This window comes from Myotis nattereri (genome assembly GCF_964212035.1).
Source record: "Myotis nattereri genome assembly, chromosome: 8".
Lineage (NCBI taxonomy): Eukaryota > Metazoa > Chordata > Mammalia > Chiroptera > Vespertilionidae > Myotis > Myotis nattereri.
The window spans coordinates 17,994,539-18,006,830 of record NC_138083.1 but is presented as its reverse complement, the minus strand read 5'-3'; the positions used below and the strand labels follow the sequence as shown (position 1 = coordinate 18,006,830).

The window sequence follows — 12,292 nt, the reverse complement described above, 5'->3', positions numbered from 1 at the left end:
TTCCTCAGGATGGGCTTGGTTGTGGACGTTCCTAACAAGCTCCCTTGTACTTTTAGTGTCTGTCCACGTTTCACTGAAAGGATGCTCTGTGGCTCAGCCACGGACTGGGCGGGAATCTTTCCTGATGGCACCTATTCCCTTCTCATTTAGAAGGAAAAGGGGATGGAAAGAATGCACAGGGAATGGACTGTGCTGACTTTTTCCACTAAAAGCTGCCTCCAATTTTATGCACACTTTGGAATTCTTCTATGCTTGTCTTAAAAACTTGACCCCCTAAGCCTGCCAGTTGACCTCTTGTCCTGCAGTTACCCTTGGGCCCCTCCTTACACAGTATAACCAGTTTGAGAAGCAGGGGGTGACTGGTTCAATTTCAGTTGAAGTTCCTTATAAAACTAGTTAATCTGGAAGGTCATTTGTATCCGATCCAGCCGCAGTGGTTGGGTTATTCTTGGCTTACACTAAACTTGGAAGGGAACTGAAGCATCAGGTAAAAAAAAAGAAAAAAAAAATCCACACTTAAACGCAGCATGAAAATGAACAAACCCTAGCTCTACACACCATCCCGGACGGATTCCACTGAAGCAAGGCTGAGCAAAAGTTCCCTGAAGTTCAAGGACAGGCAACAATGACCTAGGCCAGTGGTTGGCAAACTGCGGCTCGCGAGCCACATGCGGCTCTTTGGCCCCTTGAGTGTGGCTCTTCCTAAGCCTTAGGAATACCCTAATTAAGTTAATAACAATGTACCTATCTATATAGTTTAAGTTTAAAAAATTTGGCTCTCAAAAGAAATTTCAATCGTTGTACTGTTGATATTTGGCTCTGTTGACTAATGAGTTTGCCGACCACTGCCCTAGACCTGTGGTCAGAAAACCGTGGCTCGCAGCCACATGTGGCTCTTTGGCCCCTTGAGTGTGTATCTTCCACAAAATACCACGTGCAGGCGCGCACATACAGTGCGATTGAAACTTCGTGGCCCATGCGCAGAAGTCGGTATTTTGTGGAAGAGCCACACTCAAGAGGCCAAAGAGCCACATGTGGCTTGGGAGCCGCAGTTTGCCGACCACGGACCTAGGCTGAAAGAGATGGGAAGAGGGGCTGTACTGCCTGGTGAGGGGTTGGTAGGAAATGTTCTAAGTCATGATCTAGAACTCATGTAGGGTATATACACATAAACAACGTCATTGCACTAAATGCTTAAACTCTATGCATTTTCCTGCATGTATATGATACTTCAGTAAATTAAAAAAAAGATGATGGACAGCTGTGACTATGACAATGGTTCACTAGAAAAAAGAAATCTACAGTCATATCCATGTGGTGAGTCAAAATCACCAAACAAATGCAGACAGTTGGGCAAAAAGAAAATAAAAAATTTGCAAGTACTATAAAATAAGCAGTTTCTTTGAACTCTAGTTGTAAACTGAACACTTACATTAACAGGAGCCCCAACTTGCAGACCTGGTGCCTTCAAATGCCTCATGATGTGGAGTGTGGGATGAATACACTCATAGGAGTGATTCCTTTGTGTCCTTCGAAATACCCACAGCTCAGAAATTGGCCGAAGGAGCAGTTTTACTGGCTTTTTGATAAAGGCAGCAAACAAGAATGCGAAAGGAAATAAGTTGTCAGGCCTTCCTGGGTGAAGTTGGGGTTCTGTCTAGATCTGGGTGACTGTGCATGCGTAGGGTGACACATCAGGCGTGAAGAGCAGCGGGTGAATCTGTTGTTTCCCGAAGCTAGGCCGTGACCAATGGGGTGAGGCCTGGACGTTGAAGTCTTCAGGCATGCCCGGAAGGGGGACTGCATCTGGGACCATTCCAGGAACAGTCCATGGCAGAGTTCCTCCCTTTTATCCCCCCATCCACCAACACTTGGCCTTATTGTATTTAAAGGTTTTTTATGAACATCTATTGGTCTTTCCTCTCTTAGGTTGGGCTATGTTTCCCTGTTGTTTCAGAACATCATGACCAGGAGGCATCTCACCAAAGCAAGTGGCTTCTCTGATTTTTTTTTTTCTCCTCCCTCCTTGATGAGTGGTTTATCTGACACAAGTGGCATTGTTTGGTGTTATGGAGACACAACCTTGCTTTGTTATAGGAACTGCTCTGTCAGGTCTGGGCGCTGTGGGTGAGGGGAGGCAGGAGACCTGGACATTCTGCAGGAGGGGCCAGCAGATGCTGGTTGTCTAGGCGGAGATAAAGCCCCACTCTGCTTCCTGGTTGAGAGCTGGCCTGGGCTGAGTGACAGTGAATGTGGTCATGGAAGGTTTTTTATTCTTTATTATATAAAGCAGAGGTTTGAGAAAGATAAGCCACTACCACGACTGCACATCAGGCCCAAAGTCTTTGCACAGAACTGGAACTGGAATGTTTATGGGAGGTCAAAACAGGGGTATGAGTGGTCACACCCAGCACCTAGCCCAGGGTGAAGACATACCCCGTAAACACGCCTGCCTCATTTCCGGATTGGGTGAAGGCCTAAGCACATCTTGGGGTGATAGCTCTCTTTCCAAGCTAATGCTCAGATTACTAGGGCTGGAATTTTCTCCCTAAGACACCCTGAACAAAATGTGACACCAAACAGATTTAAAAAAAAAAAAAAAAAAAGCAAAAGCTACCTTTGGATTGATGAGGATCCTGATGGTGAAGGATAAATAAGTAGCACATTAGTTATCACAGGTTCTTGCTTCTAACCAAACTCAGTTTCCTGGAGGAGCTTCCTGGGAGAGACAGGGCAAAAGTAACTGTTTTCCTTGGAAAAGGAGCCCAGTGACTGGGGTCTGGCCCCTTTGTCCAGTGATGACGGAAGACTCGAGGGCCTACTTCTCACCAAGCACACCTATTGGAGGGAGGGGAGAAGAGGAACTTCCTGACCAGAGAAGGACCGTCCCTCTTCTTCCTGCAGAGGAGCATGGCAGCGAGGGGTCAGGAGCCCCCAGCCTCCATGCGGCCAGACTGCCGACCAGAAGTCTCCGGTTCTCCTCCCTGGGCAGTGGTTGGCTCCTCTGGGGTCTTTATCTTTGCTGTACTTCAAAACACCCCTGTGCTCTGAAATCTGTCAATATTGACTAAAAAAATTTCTATGTGCCAAGGAGCAATCTCTCTCACTCTCCTCCTCTCCCCCTCCTCCCCCCCAGCTCTTTTTTCCTTTTACTGCAGGTACTGAGAGAATTTCCAGGGAATTGCCAATCCTTGCTTTCTCCCCCTTCTTGCTCCCTTCCTAACGCTTCTCCCATCACCAGATTACACAACTCCTTTGCCTGTGGCAATTTTCCCCTGAGCTAGTGTTCATTCTCTAACCCAATTAGTTCCAGATTCTCTCTCTCACTTTTATTTTCCCTACGTACACTAGAAAAAGCCGCTCCAGTGCATTTCCTGGTTAGTGGGACGAAAGGCAGAGTATTCTGAGCTCCTACACTTTCATTTCTGTGTCTCCGAATGTTTGATGAAGGTAATGCAACTGGAGAAACGCCCCCCCCACCCCACCCCCTCCCCGCCCCTGACCATACACACACACCAGCCGGGATGTACTTACAGATTTTTAAAACCCTTCTCTCTACCTGGTAATCAAAGCAAAGGGACAACCACATGGTGGGACATTGTAGAAAAGGTGCGCTCTGTGTCTCGCAAGATGCCAAGCTGAAAACATGAGTAAATAAGTGATACGACCGGCTTCCAATCTTGTAGGGTAAAATGGCCTCTCTGTGGAAGGGAAGCCACCTATGTCCCCAGAAGCTGTCATCTGGGAGGTCACCCAGGTGGGAACACACTTGGAGGCTGTGGGTTCTCCCAGTGGGGGAGTGGAGAAACCTGTACAGAGGTTCCCTCCTTCCTTCTCACCTCCCTAGACACCTGCAACTAGATACCCCCATGTGATCGGACTCTGTGGAGACACTTAGACACCTGGTTTACAAGCCATCCTCTTATTGAGAAGCCCTTTAGTTTTCAGCCTCACCAAAAATGCATCTCCTTCTCAGGGCTGTATCCGCCAGCCATCCCAGCCAGCAGCCCTAGGCAGGCACCAGGAAGAAGCCAGGAAGCCTGAGAAGGAGGGTGGGGGTGTCCGACATGCTAGGTGTCCTCTCTAAATGCACACCTTACCTTCTGCAGGGCTGTGGACCTAGCCAGGCCCTGGGAGAGTCAACACCTTTAAGGCAAGGGAATGGGGGTACTAGGGCTTTGACTTCAGAGTTAGGGGCTCGCTAAAGCTCCCTGAGGAAAGCCTGAAGCCTAGGAGCCTCCTCCCAACATTGGCCAGGGACCCCCAGGCCGCCTCATCCAGGGACAGTGCCAGCTGCCCCACTTCCCTGGCCCCAACTTCAAGCTTTATCAAGGAGTGAAGTGCGGGCTGGGGCCAGAGGGGGGAGCCAGGACACCCCCAGTGAGCCAAGAGCCTCTGGGGAGCCCTGTTCCAGGTCCGGAGACTGGCGTGCAGGGGGATCCCCACAAGGGGGCGGAGGGAAACCCAGGAGGCCCACAGGAGGAGGCGAGGCGGATAGCTGGGCGAGCGCAGCCAAGCGCGCTGCACTCGCGGCGCCCGCTTTCTGGGCAGAGGGTAGGTAGGAAGCTCAAGAAACCCTGGTTTCTCCGAAAGTTTCCAGTGAATCCATTTTCCTGGTGACCGGCTTTTCAGTGGCGGGTTGGGTTTCCCTTCCCCTGGCGAGAAACGATTGAAGGCTTGCGCACCGGGCTCCCACCTCAGCTGTCTCCTCCCCACGCGCCCCCTCTGCGCGGTGCTGGCCAGAGCTGGGCTACGTCCCACGCTGCCCCCCGCCCGCGCCCGAGTCCCTGTGCGTTGCAGGCTGCGGGGAGTTGCGCCCTTCGTGCTCCCGCCTCGCTCGGTGCTCCCCGCGAGCGCCGTCCCCGCTCGACCCCAGCTCCCCGCGCGCGGACCATGGAGTAGGCGGGCGGTCCCGTCCAGCGCTCCTGCAGCCGGTGAGGCCGGAGCCAGCCCGGGTGGCCTCGCCAGCCGGCAGACTTGGCCAGCGGCAGGGCCTCCTCCCGCCGGTCCGTCCCTGCTCCTCCTCCTCCTCGGCCGCCCCCGCCTCCCGGCCACCCCCGCCGCCCCCGCCGCCCCCACCGCGCCGCCGCCCGGGGCCGAGCGCGGACGCCGAGCGTGGGAGCCATGGCGCGCGAGGAGGAGAGGGACCCGGAGCGCCGGGAGGCGGCGGCGCGGGCCCGAGGCGAGGAGGAGGAGGAGGAGGGAGAGGAGGGACTGAGCGATAGCGACGACGAGGACCAAGACCAGAAGACCGGCAGCGGCGAGGAAGAGGCAGAGGAGGCTGCAGCGGCGGCTGGGCGGGAGCGCAGCGAGAACGCGCGGCTGCAGAGCGCAGGGCTGCCTCCCGCCTCCGTCCCCGCCGCGGCCGCCCGCGACCGGAGCGGCCGCCGCCCGCCGGGGCCCCCGCCGGGGCCGCTGCCCTGCCTCCCGAGGATGCCGTCGCCCGAGGAGGAGGATCGCGAGCGTCGCCGGAGTCGCCGGAGGGACCTTCTGCTGAGCCAGCTCTGCTTCCTGGCCTTGGTGGCGCTGCTGCTCTGGTCGCTGTCAAGCATGCAAGAGCATAATGGTGAGTGCTCGCCGCCTGCCCGGAGTGGGCGCTGCGGCTCCAGCGGCTCGGGGCTCCCGGACTGGGCACGGGCGCGCAGGCTGGGCCAGGGGCACGGGCGCCGGGCACGAGGAAGCCCGCTGCCCCTCCGTGGGGCTCGGGCAGAGAGGGCTCTGTAGGCGAGCGGCGCGCACAGGGTAGTTAGCACGCTGGGTGCTTGGCTGGCCCTGGGAACCCTTACCGGTGTCTTTTGGAGGGACTTAGCCACAAGCTGGAGAGACTGTCAGCCTAAGCAAGTCCCCCAATAAAGTTGACCTGGTAAGATTCGCTACCTGTGCAGGTAACCACCTGTACACGCTTTGGGTTGAGGACGTGAACAGGGCTGGTTGACTGGTGAACACATAGTTGCCAAGTGTTCTCCATATGGAAGAGGCACAGGGTGGACCAGATAGAAAGCTCCCTACCGGCCTTTCCAGAACAGATGCTGGGAACTTCTAGATAAGAAAAAAGTGTTGGCCATTGGCTGGGGTTTAGGAACGGACTTGTTCTCTTAAACTCACCAGTCACTGGGAAGACTGATCCGTTCGGCGGACTTGCCGTTCTGGAATAAAGGGTTTGGACTCCTCTTTCATGCTGCCCTGCAGTGGGGCCACCTTCTCACCCACAACTTTTGTTTTATCTTTGTCGTTGGCCTTCTTTGCGCTGAAATAGCTCTTGTGGAGAAATGTGCTCACAACAGTTGTCCACCGAAAACAATTTGGACCGTGGGGTGCAGCTGTCTAAGAAACAGAGGAAAGACTTGGAAGAATAATTGTTGTAAGATGGTTTTATATCCCAGCCAATCAAGCGGTATGTTTCCTGGGAAAATAGTCATAGAATAATTGTGAGAAAAAGCAGTTACAAATAGTGCTTTGGTGTTGAGAGAGACACAGCTTTAACACAAGTGTGTTATGAAGTGCACAATAAAGGCATCCGGATGTTGATGGTAAGATGTTTTTAAAGGTGCCATCGATTAAGGGATTTCCCCCAAATTTGCTGGTCTCGTGCTCGTGGGGAGAGCAGATGGTCCATCTTGGTTCAGGCCTTAGCAGACCTGTTGACAGACTTCATCATATATGGTAATATGAGAGCCGGTTCTGGTCTTCAGTGAAGCTGCTAAGATTCCACGCCTCTCCCTATCGCTCCCGATTCCCAGGTCGTCTGGCCATGGGGACTGACATCAGGTAGGGTTCTGTGCTGGGTGAGCAGAGTGGACCCCTCTCCCAGGGCAGAGTCAGACCTGCCAGTTCTCACCAAGAGGGTTTTTATGAACCCCATTTCCATCTTAATTTCTCTGACTCAAAGCCAGTCTGTACTTCATGCCACCTTTGGAAAGGGCCATTTCAAGTCACGTACATGCCGGCCATTTTTCTTGCATGTCTGGGCTCTATGAGTCATAGAGTTCCCACCACTTTCCAGGATAGGAAAGACCTTTTTCAGGATGGGGAATGTGACCCATACAACTACATCCATCAGTGGCAGGGGGCTGCCTGGGCCCCGAGATGCCTGGGATATTCTGGGCGGGGGGAGGGGGGGGGGAGGGAGTGTTAGGCTGCAAACTGGGAACCTGGTGACTGGAATGTCATTTTGAAATGGTTTCCCTAGCAGTGACATTTCTGTTCAGGTGCCAGTGACTCAGATTTAGTTCCAAACCATAGCCCTTCCCCCAACTCCTTCCCTTGATCTCTCTTCTTCGTACAATTCATATTCTCTTGTCCTCTCTCCACCCCCTACCATAAATATGGGGCTTAAGAAGACCCTCACACCAAGCACCTGAAGATAACAGAGAAAAGCCGGCAGTGTTAAGGAGGTGCCATCCCACCTCCATTTATTTCCCCCAAATGACATGCTCGTCATAATCCTGTGTCGAATCACCGTTTTTTTCCTATTATATATTGGTAATTTCATTGCATGATGCACAGCAATATTTTGCAGCAAGGCACAGGTTTTTTTTGAGATAATTTCAAAGATTTTCATTACTGCGTGTGAACCTGCAAGTGATTATTTTGCTTGGGAGTTTGTCATTCAACGTACTTAGGCATTTGAATAGTGAGTATCACCCTGGAAACTTGGTGCTACTCTACTTAAGGGTCCTTTCAGGATGGAAAAAAGTTTGGAATTTAGCCTTTTTAAAAAGATGTTGTGACTTAGGCTGAGTGATTCGCTTAAGGTCACACAGCAGTTGATGAGCAGAGGAAGAAACCAGCCTGAGTGGACCTGGCTCTTTGATGCCACCTCTGTCCCCTGGTATTCCTATCACCATGTGGTGCAGCTTTGTAATATTTATGTAACCCTATAGGGGGTACCTTCATAAGGATCAAAGGTAATATTTTGATTTATTCACCTGAAAGCCATGCACTGATTAAGGGTAACTTCCCAGAACACTCTTTTCTAACACATACTGACTTTTTTTTTTTAAATAAAAGGACAGTCCTTTACTAAACCTAAATAGAGATTTGTTACATAATGTTGTATAATATTTCTAATCATATGGAATCTGAGATCCCTTTCTTGACATTTAACCAAACTCAGTATTGGTTCTTTTCTGCTGCGACGAAACAGGAGCATTGTTAAATTTAGGTGGAAAGGGTTAGCACTGGAATCAAGAAAAATGTTAATTCTCACAACAACAAAGGAATAATGATAATTGGAATCTGGTGGGCTCTAAAGGCAGTCACTGTGCTCAGTGCACTGTATAGGCATCGCCTTATTTAATCAGCAAACACTCTTTGCAGCTGTGTGAACCTTCGGCAGCGGAGAAGGAAAGAACCTGGGTGCCCTGTTTAGTTGCCCCGATGGAGATCTCGTTTTTGATCTCTGTTTTCAAAGCCAATTGAAATAAGTTGTCAGATTTGCTAACAAGAGTTTTCTCTTTCTTTCTTTCTTTTTTTTTTTTGGCAGTGGGGATGGATTACTTTTGTATGTTTTGAGTTTTTAAAGTGTTTAGTTATTCTTTGAAGTAAGGAACCTGGTCATCTTTTTCTAGAAGTGGTGTGGATAAAGCAGAGGGGTTCTAATTCAGAAGTAACCATTCCCTGAAGAATGTTCCTGAGAGGTGACTAGTGAATAAGAAAAATTATACATCTATCTATCTATCTACTTTTACATATACTAGTACATACACACATACTTTGAGATACTTTCTCTTCCAGTTACTATTTCTGCGTAACAAACCACCCCACATGTATGAGTATAAAACAGTTATTTAATTTTTTTGCTCATGGATAATTTGGCTCTGACAGCATAGTGAAGGATGGCTTTTCTCTGCTTCATTATGTCTGAGACCTCAGCTGGAGAGATTGAAAGGCTAGGTGACTTGACAGCTGGGTCTGCAGTCATCTGGCGACAATATCACTCCCGTGTCTGGAGTTGATGCCAGCTGTTGGCTGGACCCTCAGCTGGGATGTCAACCAGAACACTTACATGTGGCCTTGGTTTGAACTTCCTCAGAGCATGGCAGCTGGATTCCAAGAGAATAAGGTAGGAGTGCATGGCATGTTTATGTCTTAGCCTCAGGAGTCCCATGATATCACTTTCCTGTTGGTCAAGGCAGTGAGCAGTGTCAGCCCAAGGTCAAGGAGATTGATAGACACTGTCGCTTACGCAATAGAGGCATGCCGGGTACGCTGTGGGAGATACTGGTGTGGCTGTCTTCGGAATACCAGGGATCCAAAGGCTTAATAACTTACAAGTAATTGCAGATATTTCCCAAGGTGGTAAATGGTGAGTAATAAATGCACTTCCACCTTATTCTCTTGGAACATCCGTGTGCATGTCATTTTTGGAATGCCTTGCAATCATGAAAACATTGCTACTCATCTCACTGGTGTGGGATCCAGCGGCGAAAAGTGGGTGGCCGTGGAGTTTTATTGCGAATGTCATTTGCAGACCTGAGAGCCCATCGGTCGCTTTGTGGTTTCCCATTCTCAGAGGACCGTGACCGTGACCTTTCCATCCCTCGTGTGGCTTACAGGGAAGTCTTACCAGATTCTCCAGCTTTATCTCCCCTTCCCACGCTTTAACGCCCTGGCCTTTCTTCTGTTTCTCGAAAGGCTGACACTTCTTCTGCCTCAAGGCCTCCAGCACATGCTGGTCCCACTGTCACCACGGCCGTAGTTAATCCTTCATCCTTCACTTCCTGGCCCAGGATCTTCCTGACCAGACTAGGTTCCTCATTTTGCTCTCTGAGCAGGCTCTCTCCTCCTTTCATAACATTTATCACAGTTGGCAATTATGTATTTCTTTAGTTATGATTTGAGTAATATCTCCTCTTCACCAGGTTCTAAGGTCAGGAGGTCAGGGCCACTGTGAACTTGTCTCACCTTTGTCACATCTGTCACCCAGCCCATAGTAGCTGTTCAAAGGATCTTTGTTCAACTAAAAAAGCTCTTTTGATTTTCAAACTACAGAGTCTGTGCTAGATCGAACTACCGTGTGTTAGGAGCCCACTGGCTGGCACACACTTTATTTTCATGATTTATAATTCTGCCCCCAATCAGCAAATACGATGTTTTTATTCATTTTTCATGGGCTAACAGTGAGTTGCAGAAAGGTGAGTGCCTTGCCCAGTGTCCCTTCATCAAGGGGCAAGATTTGAACCCAAGCCCACCTTGGTCAGAGCTGCATGCTGCCGTACTCCCTTGCCAGGGCTTAAGGGGACGTGCATAGAAAATGGGCGTCACACTGCCTTTTTCAGTCAACCGGAGAGTAAAGGAGTAACAGAAGGTTGCTTTCATAGAAACAGCATTTTAGAAACATTGCTTTTCAACTTTTTCTATTTTCTGCCTAAACATATATAGATGTGTGCCTTTCCTCCTGGCTTTTCTTAGTTGCTCATCAACCCAGATTTTTCTCAGAGATTTCCTCCACTTGAAAGCCTCCAGCCCTTGTGGGAAGATTTTTTACCCCGGAGGGTTGGCAAAGCCAAAAGAATTGCAACACCAGCCATTTGTTGAGAATTCCACAGCCTGGTGGAGGTTGGCTGATAGGACATGATTTTGGCATCTGTATTTTTCTTTAAGGGCATTTCTTTTCCTTAAGCAAAATAATTTTTTTTTTGGGAGGGAATAATAATAGTACATATACTTTTATAAAGGGGGCACGGAGATATGAGGAGTTCAGAAAACATCTCTGAAATCCCACAGCAAATGGGTGATTCTGCTGGGAAGGTAATTCTAGTTTTTCTGGCCTTTTCTTGCCTTTGATTCCTGTGGAACTCGTTTCGCAATGATTTTGTTTATCATTTGCAGTGGCTTGAAACATGGTGTTGTTCTGTAGGATTTAGAATTTGAAGTATTAAGGATTTAAGTGGAAGAGGTTTTCTGTGAGTGAGGTGGTGATGGCTCACAATTTCTCAGGCTTGGGTGAGACCGCCCACACTCTTCCTGGTGGCTACAGGTCTCATAGGGTCCACCCGCCTTTCACTCCTCGCTCTCAATGGTTGGGAGTGGTGATTCTCCTCATGACTGAGAGTCCTGGGGCCTTCACCGTCTGTCATTGGTTTTCTCACTCTGAAGCCACCTTTTCAAATGGTCCATTTCCGAAACTCTTCTCAGTGGCTCACCTTGAGTGGGTTTCTGCCTGGACCTCACTGATATAAAGACCCAGGGGACTATGTTCACTCATTCAATACACACCTGTGGCTTTTTGCTAGTTACCGAGGTGACAGAGAGGTCAGAGACGGACACCCAGAATATCATCCTAGTGGCGCACAGGCTTTAGTGGGAACAGGGACATTGAACAACTAATTTTCAAGCACCATGAGAGATACAAATGAGAATACAGTGTGGCGTGGAAGAGGGGGTGGTCAGCAGAACCTGGAACGTGGGATAGAAAAGGAATCAGGTTGGGAAGGATGGGGACAGAAAGGCAAACTCATAGAAAAGTGGGCAAAAAATACAGACAGGCAATTCACACAAAGAAAAGCAGTTGCAAGTGGCCATTAGATACAAGTTAAAAATGCTCAGTGTTCATAGTAATCGGGGATATCCACATTTTAAAATGATGGAGTACCACTTTTCAAGATTAGATTGGCAAAACTGAAAACATGAGAATATCAAGCGCTGACAAAGGTGCAGGAGAGTCTCATATACTGCAGGTGGGCTGGTAAGTTGGTGCCTGGACACCATGGGAAATGGCAGCATGATCAGGTTTTAGACCAGCCGGGGGCAAACTACGGCCCGCGGGCCGGATCCGGCCCGTTTGAAATGAATAAAACTAAAAAAAAAAAAAAAAGACCGTACCCTTTTATGTAATGATGTTTACTTTGAATTTATATTAGTTCACACACACACTCCATCCATGCTTTTGTTCCGGCCCTCCGGTCCAGTTTAAGAACCCATTGTGGCCCTCGAGTCAAAAAGTTTGCCCACCCCTGTTTTAGACAGAGACTTCAAATGGAGCCATGGCCTTTTAATGAGATTGATGTGTAGAAAGGATGGAGGTGGGATTAGAATGGCAATACGTAGATATTTGAGACTGTCCAAATCAACCCAAGGTGCTGATGTGAATCATGAAACCTAGCCATTGTTCCTTGCTTGTCAATCACTTTATTTCTAGGAGAGGGTGAACAAATAAAGTAAGCCATCTGTGACCTACTTTGGGGGAATTTCACATTTGCAACTTTGTGTTTTTCTCCTCATTTTTCCCTTTGTGTTTCTGCGTTGTTTGACCTCAAGCAGGAGTCATTTTCACTGTAGTGAGGCAGTC

General features: G+C 49.3%; 1 protein-coding gene across 1 annotated transcript in view; it reads left to right on the top strand.

The window, feature by feature from the left end:
- Nucleotides 1–5,124: 5,124 nt before the first annotated feature.
- Nucleotides 5,125–12,292, top strand: part of SLC24A3 (solute carrier family 24 member 3) — a gene marked incomplete at its 5' end in the record, with an annotated part of 473,546 nt that continues 466,378 nt past the window's right edge. The window contains one exon of the mRNA XM_081097217.1: nucleotides 5,125–5,566. Coding sequence (XP_080953343.1) covers nucleotides 5,125–5,566 — 442 coding nt within the window. The remainder of the gene's footprint in view (nucleotides 5,567–12,292) is intronic.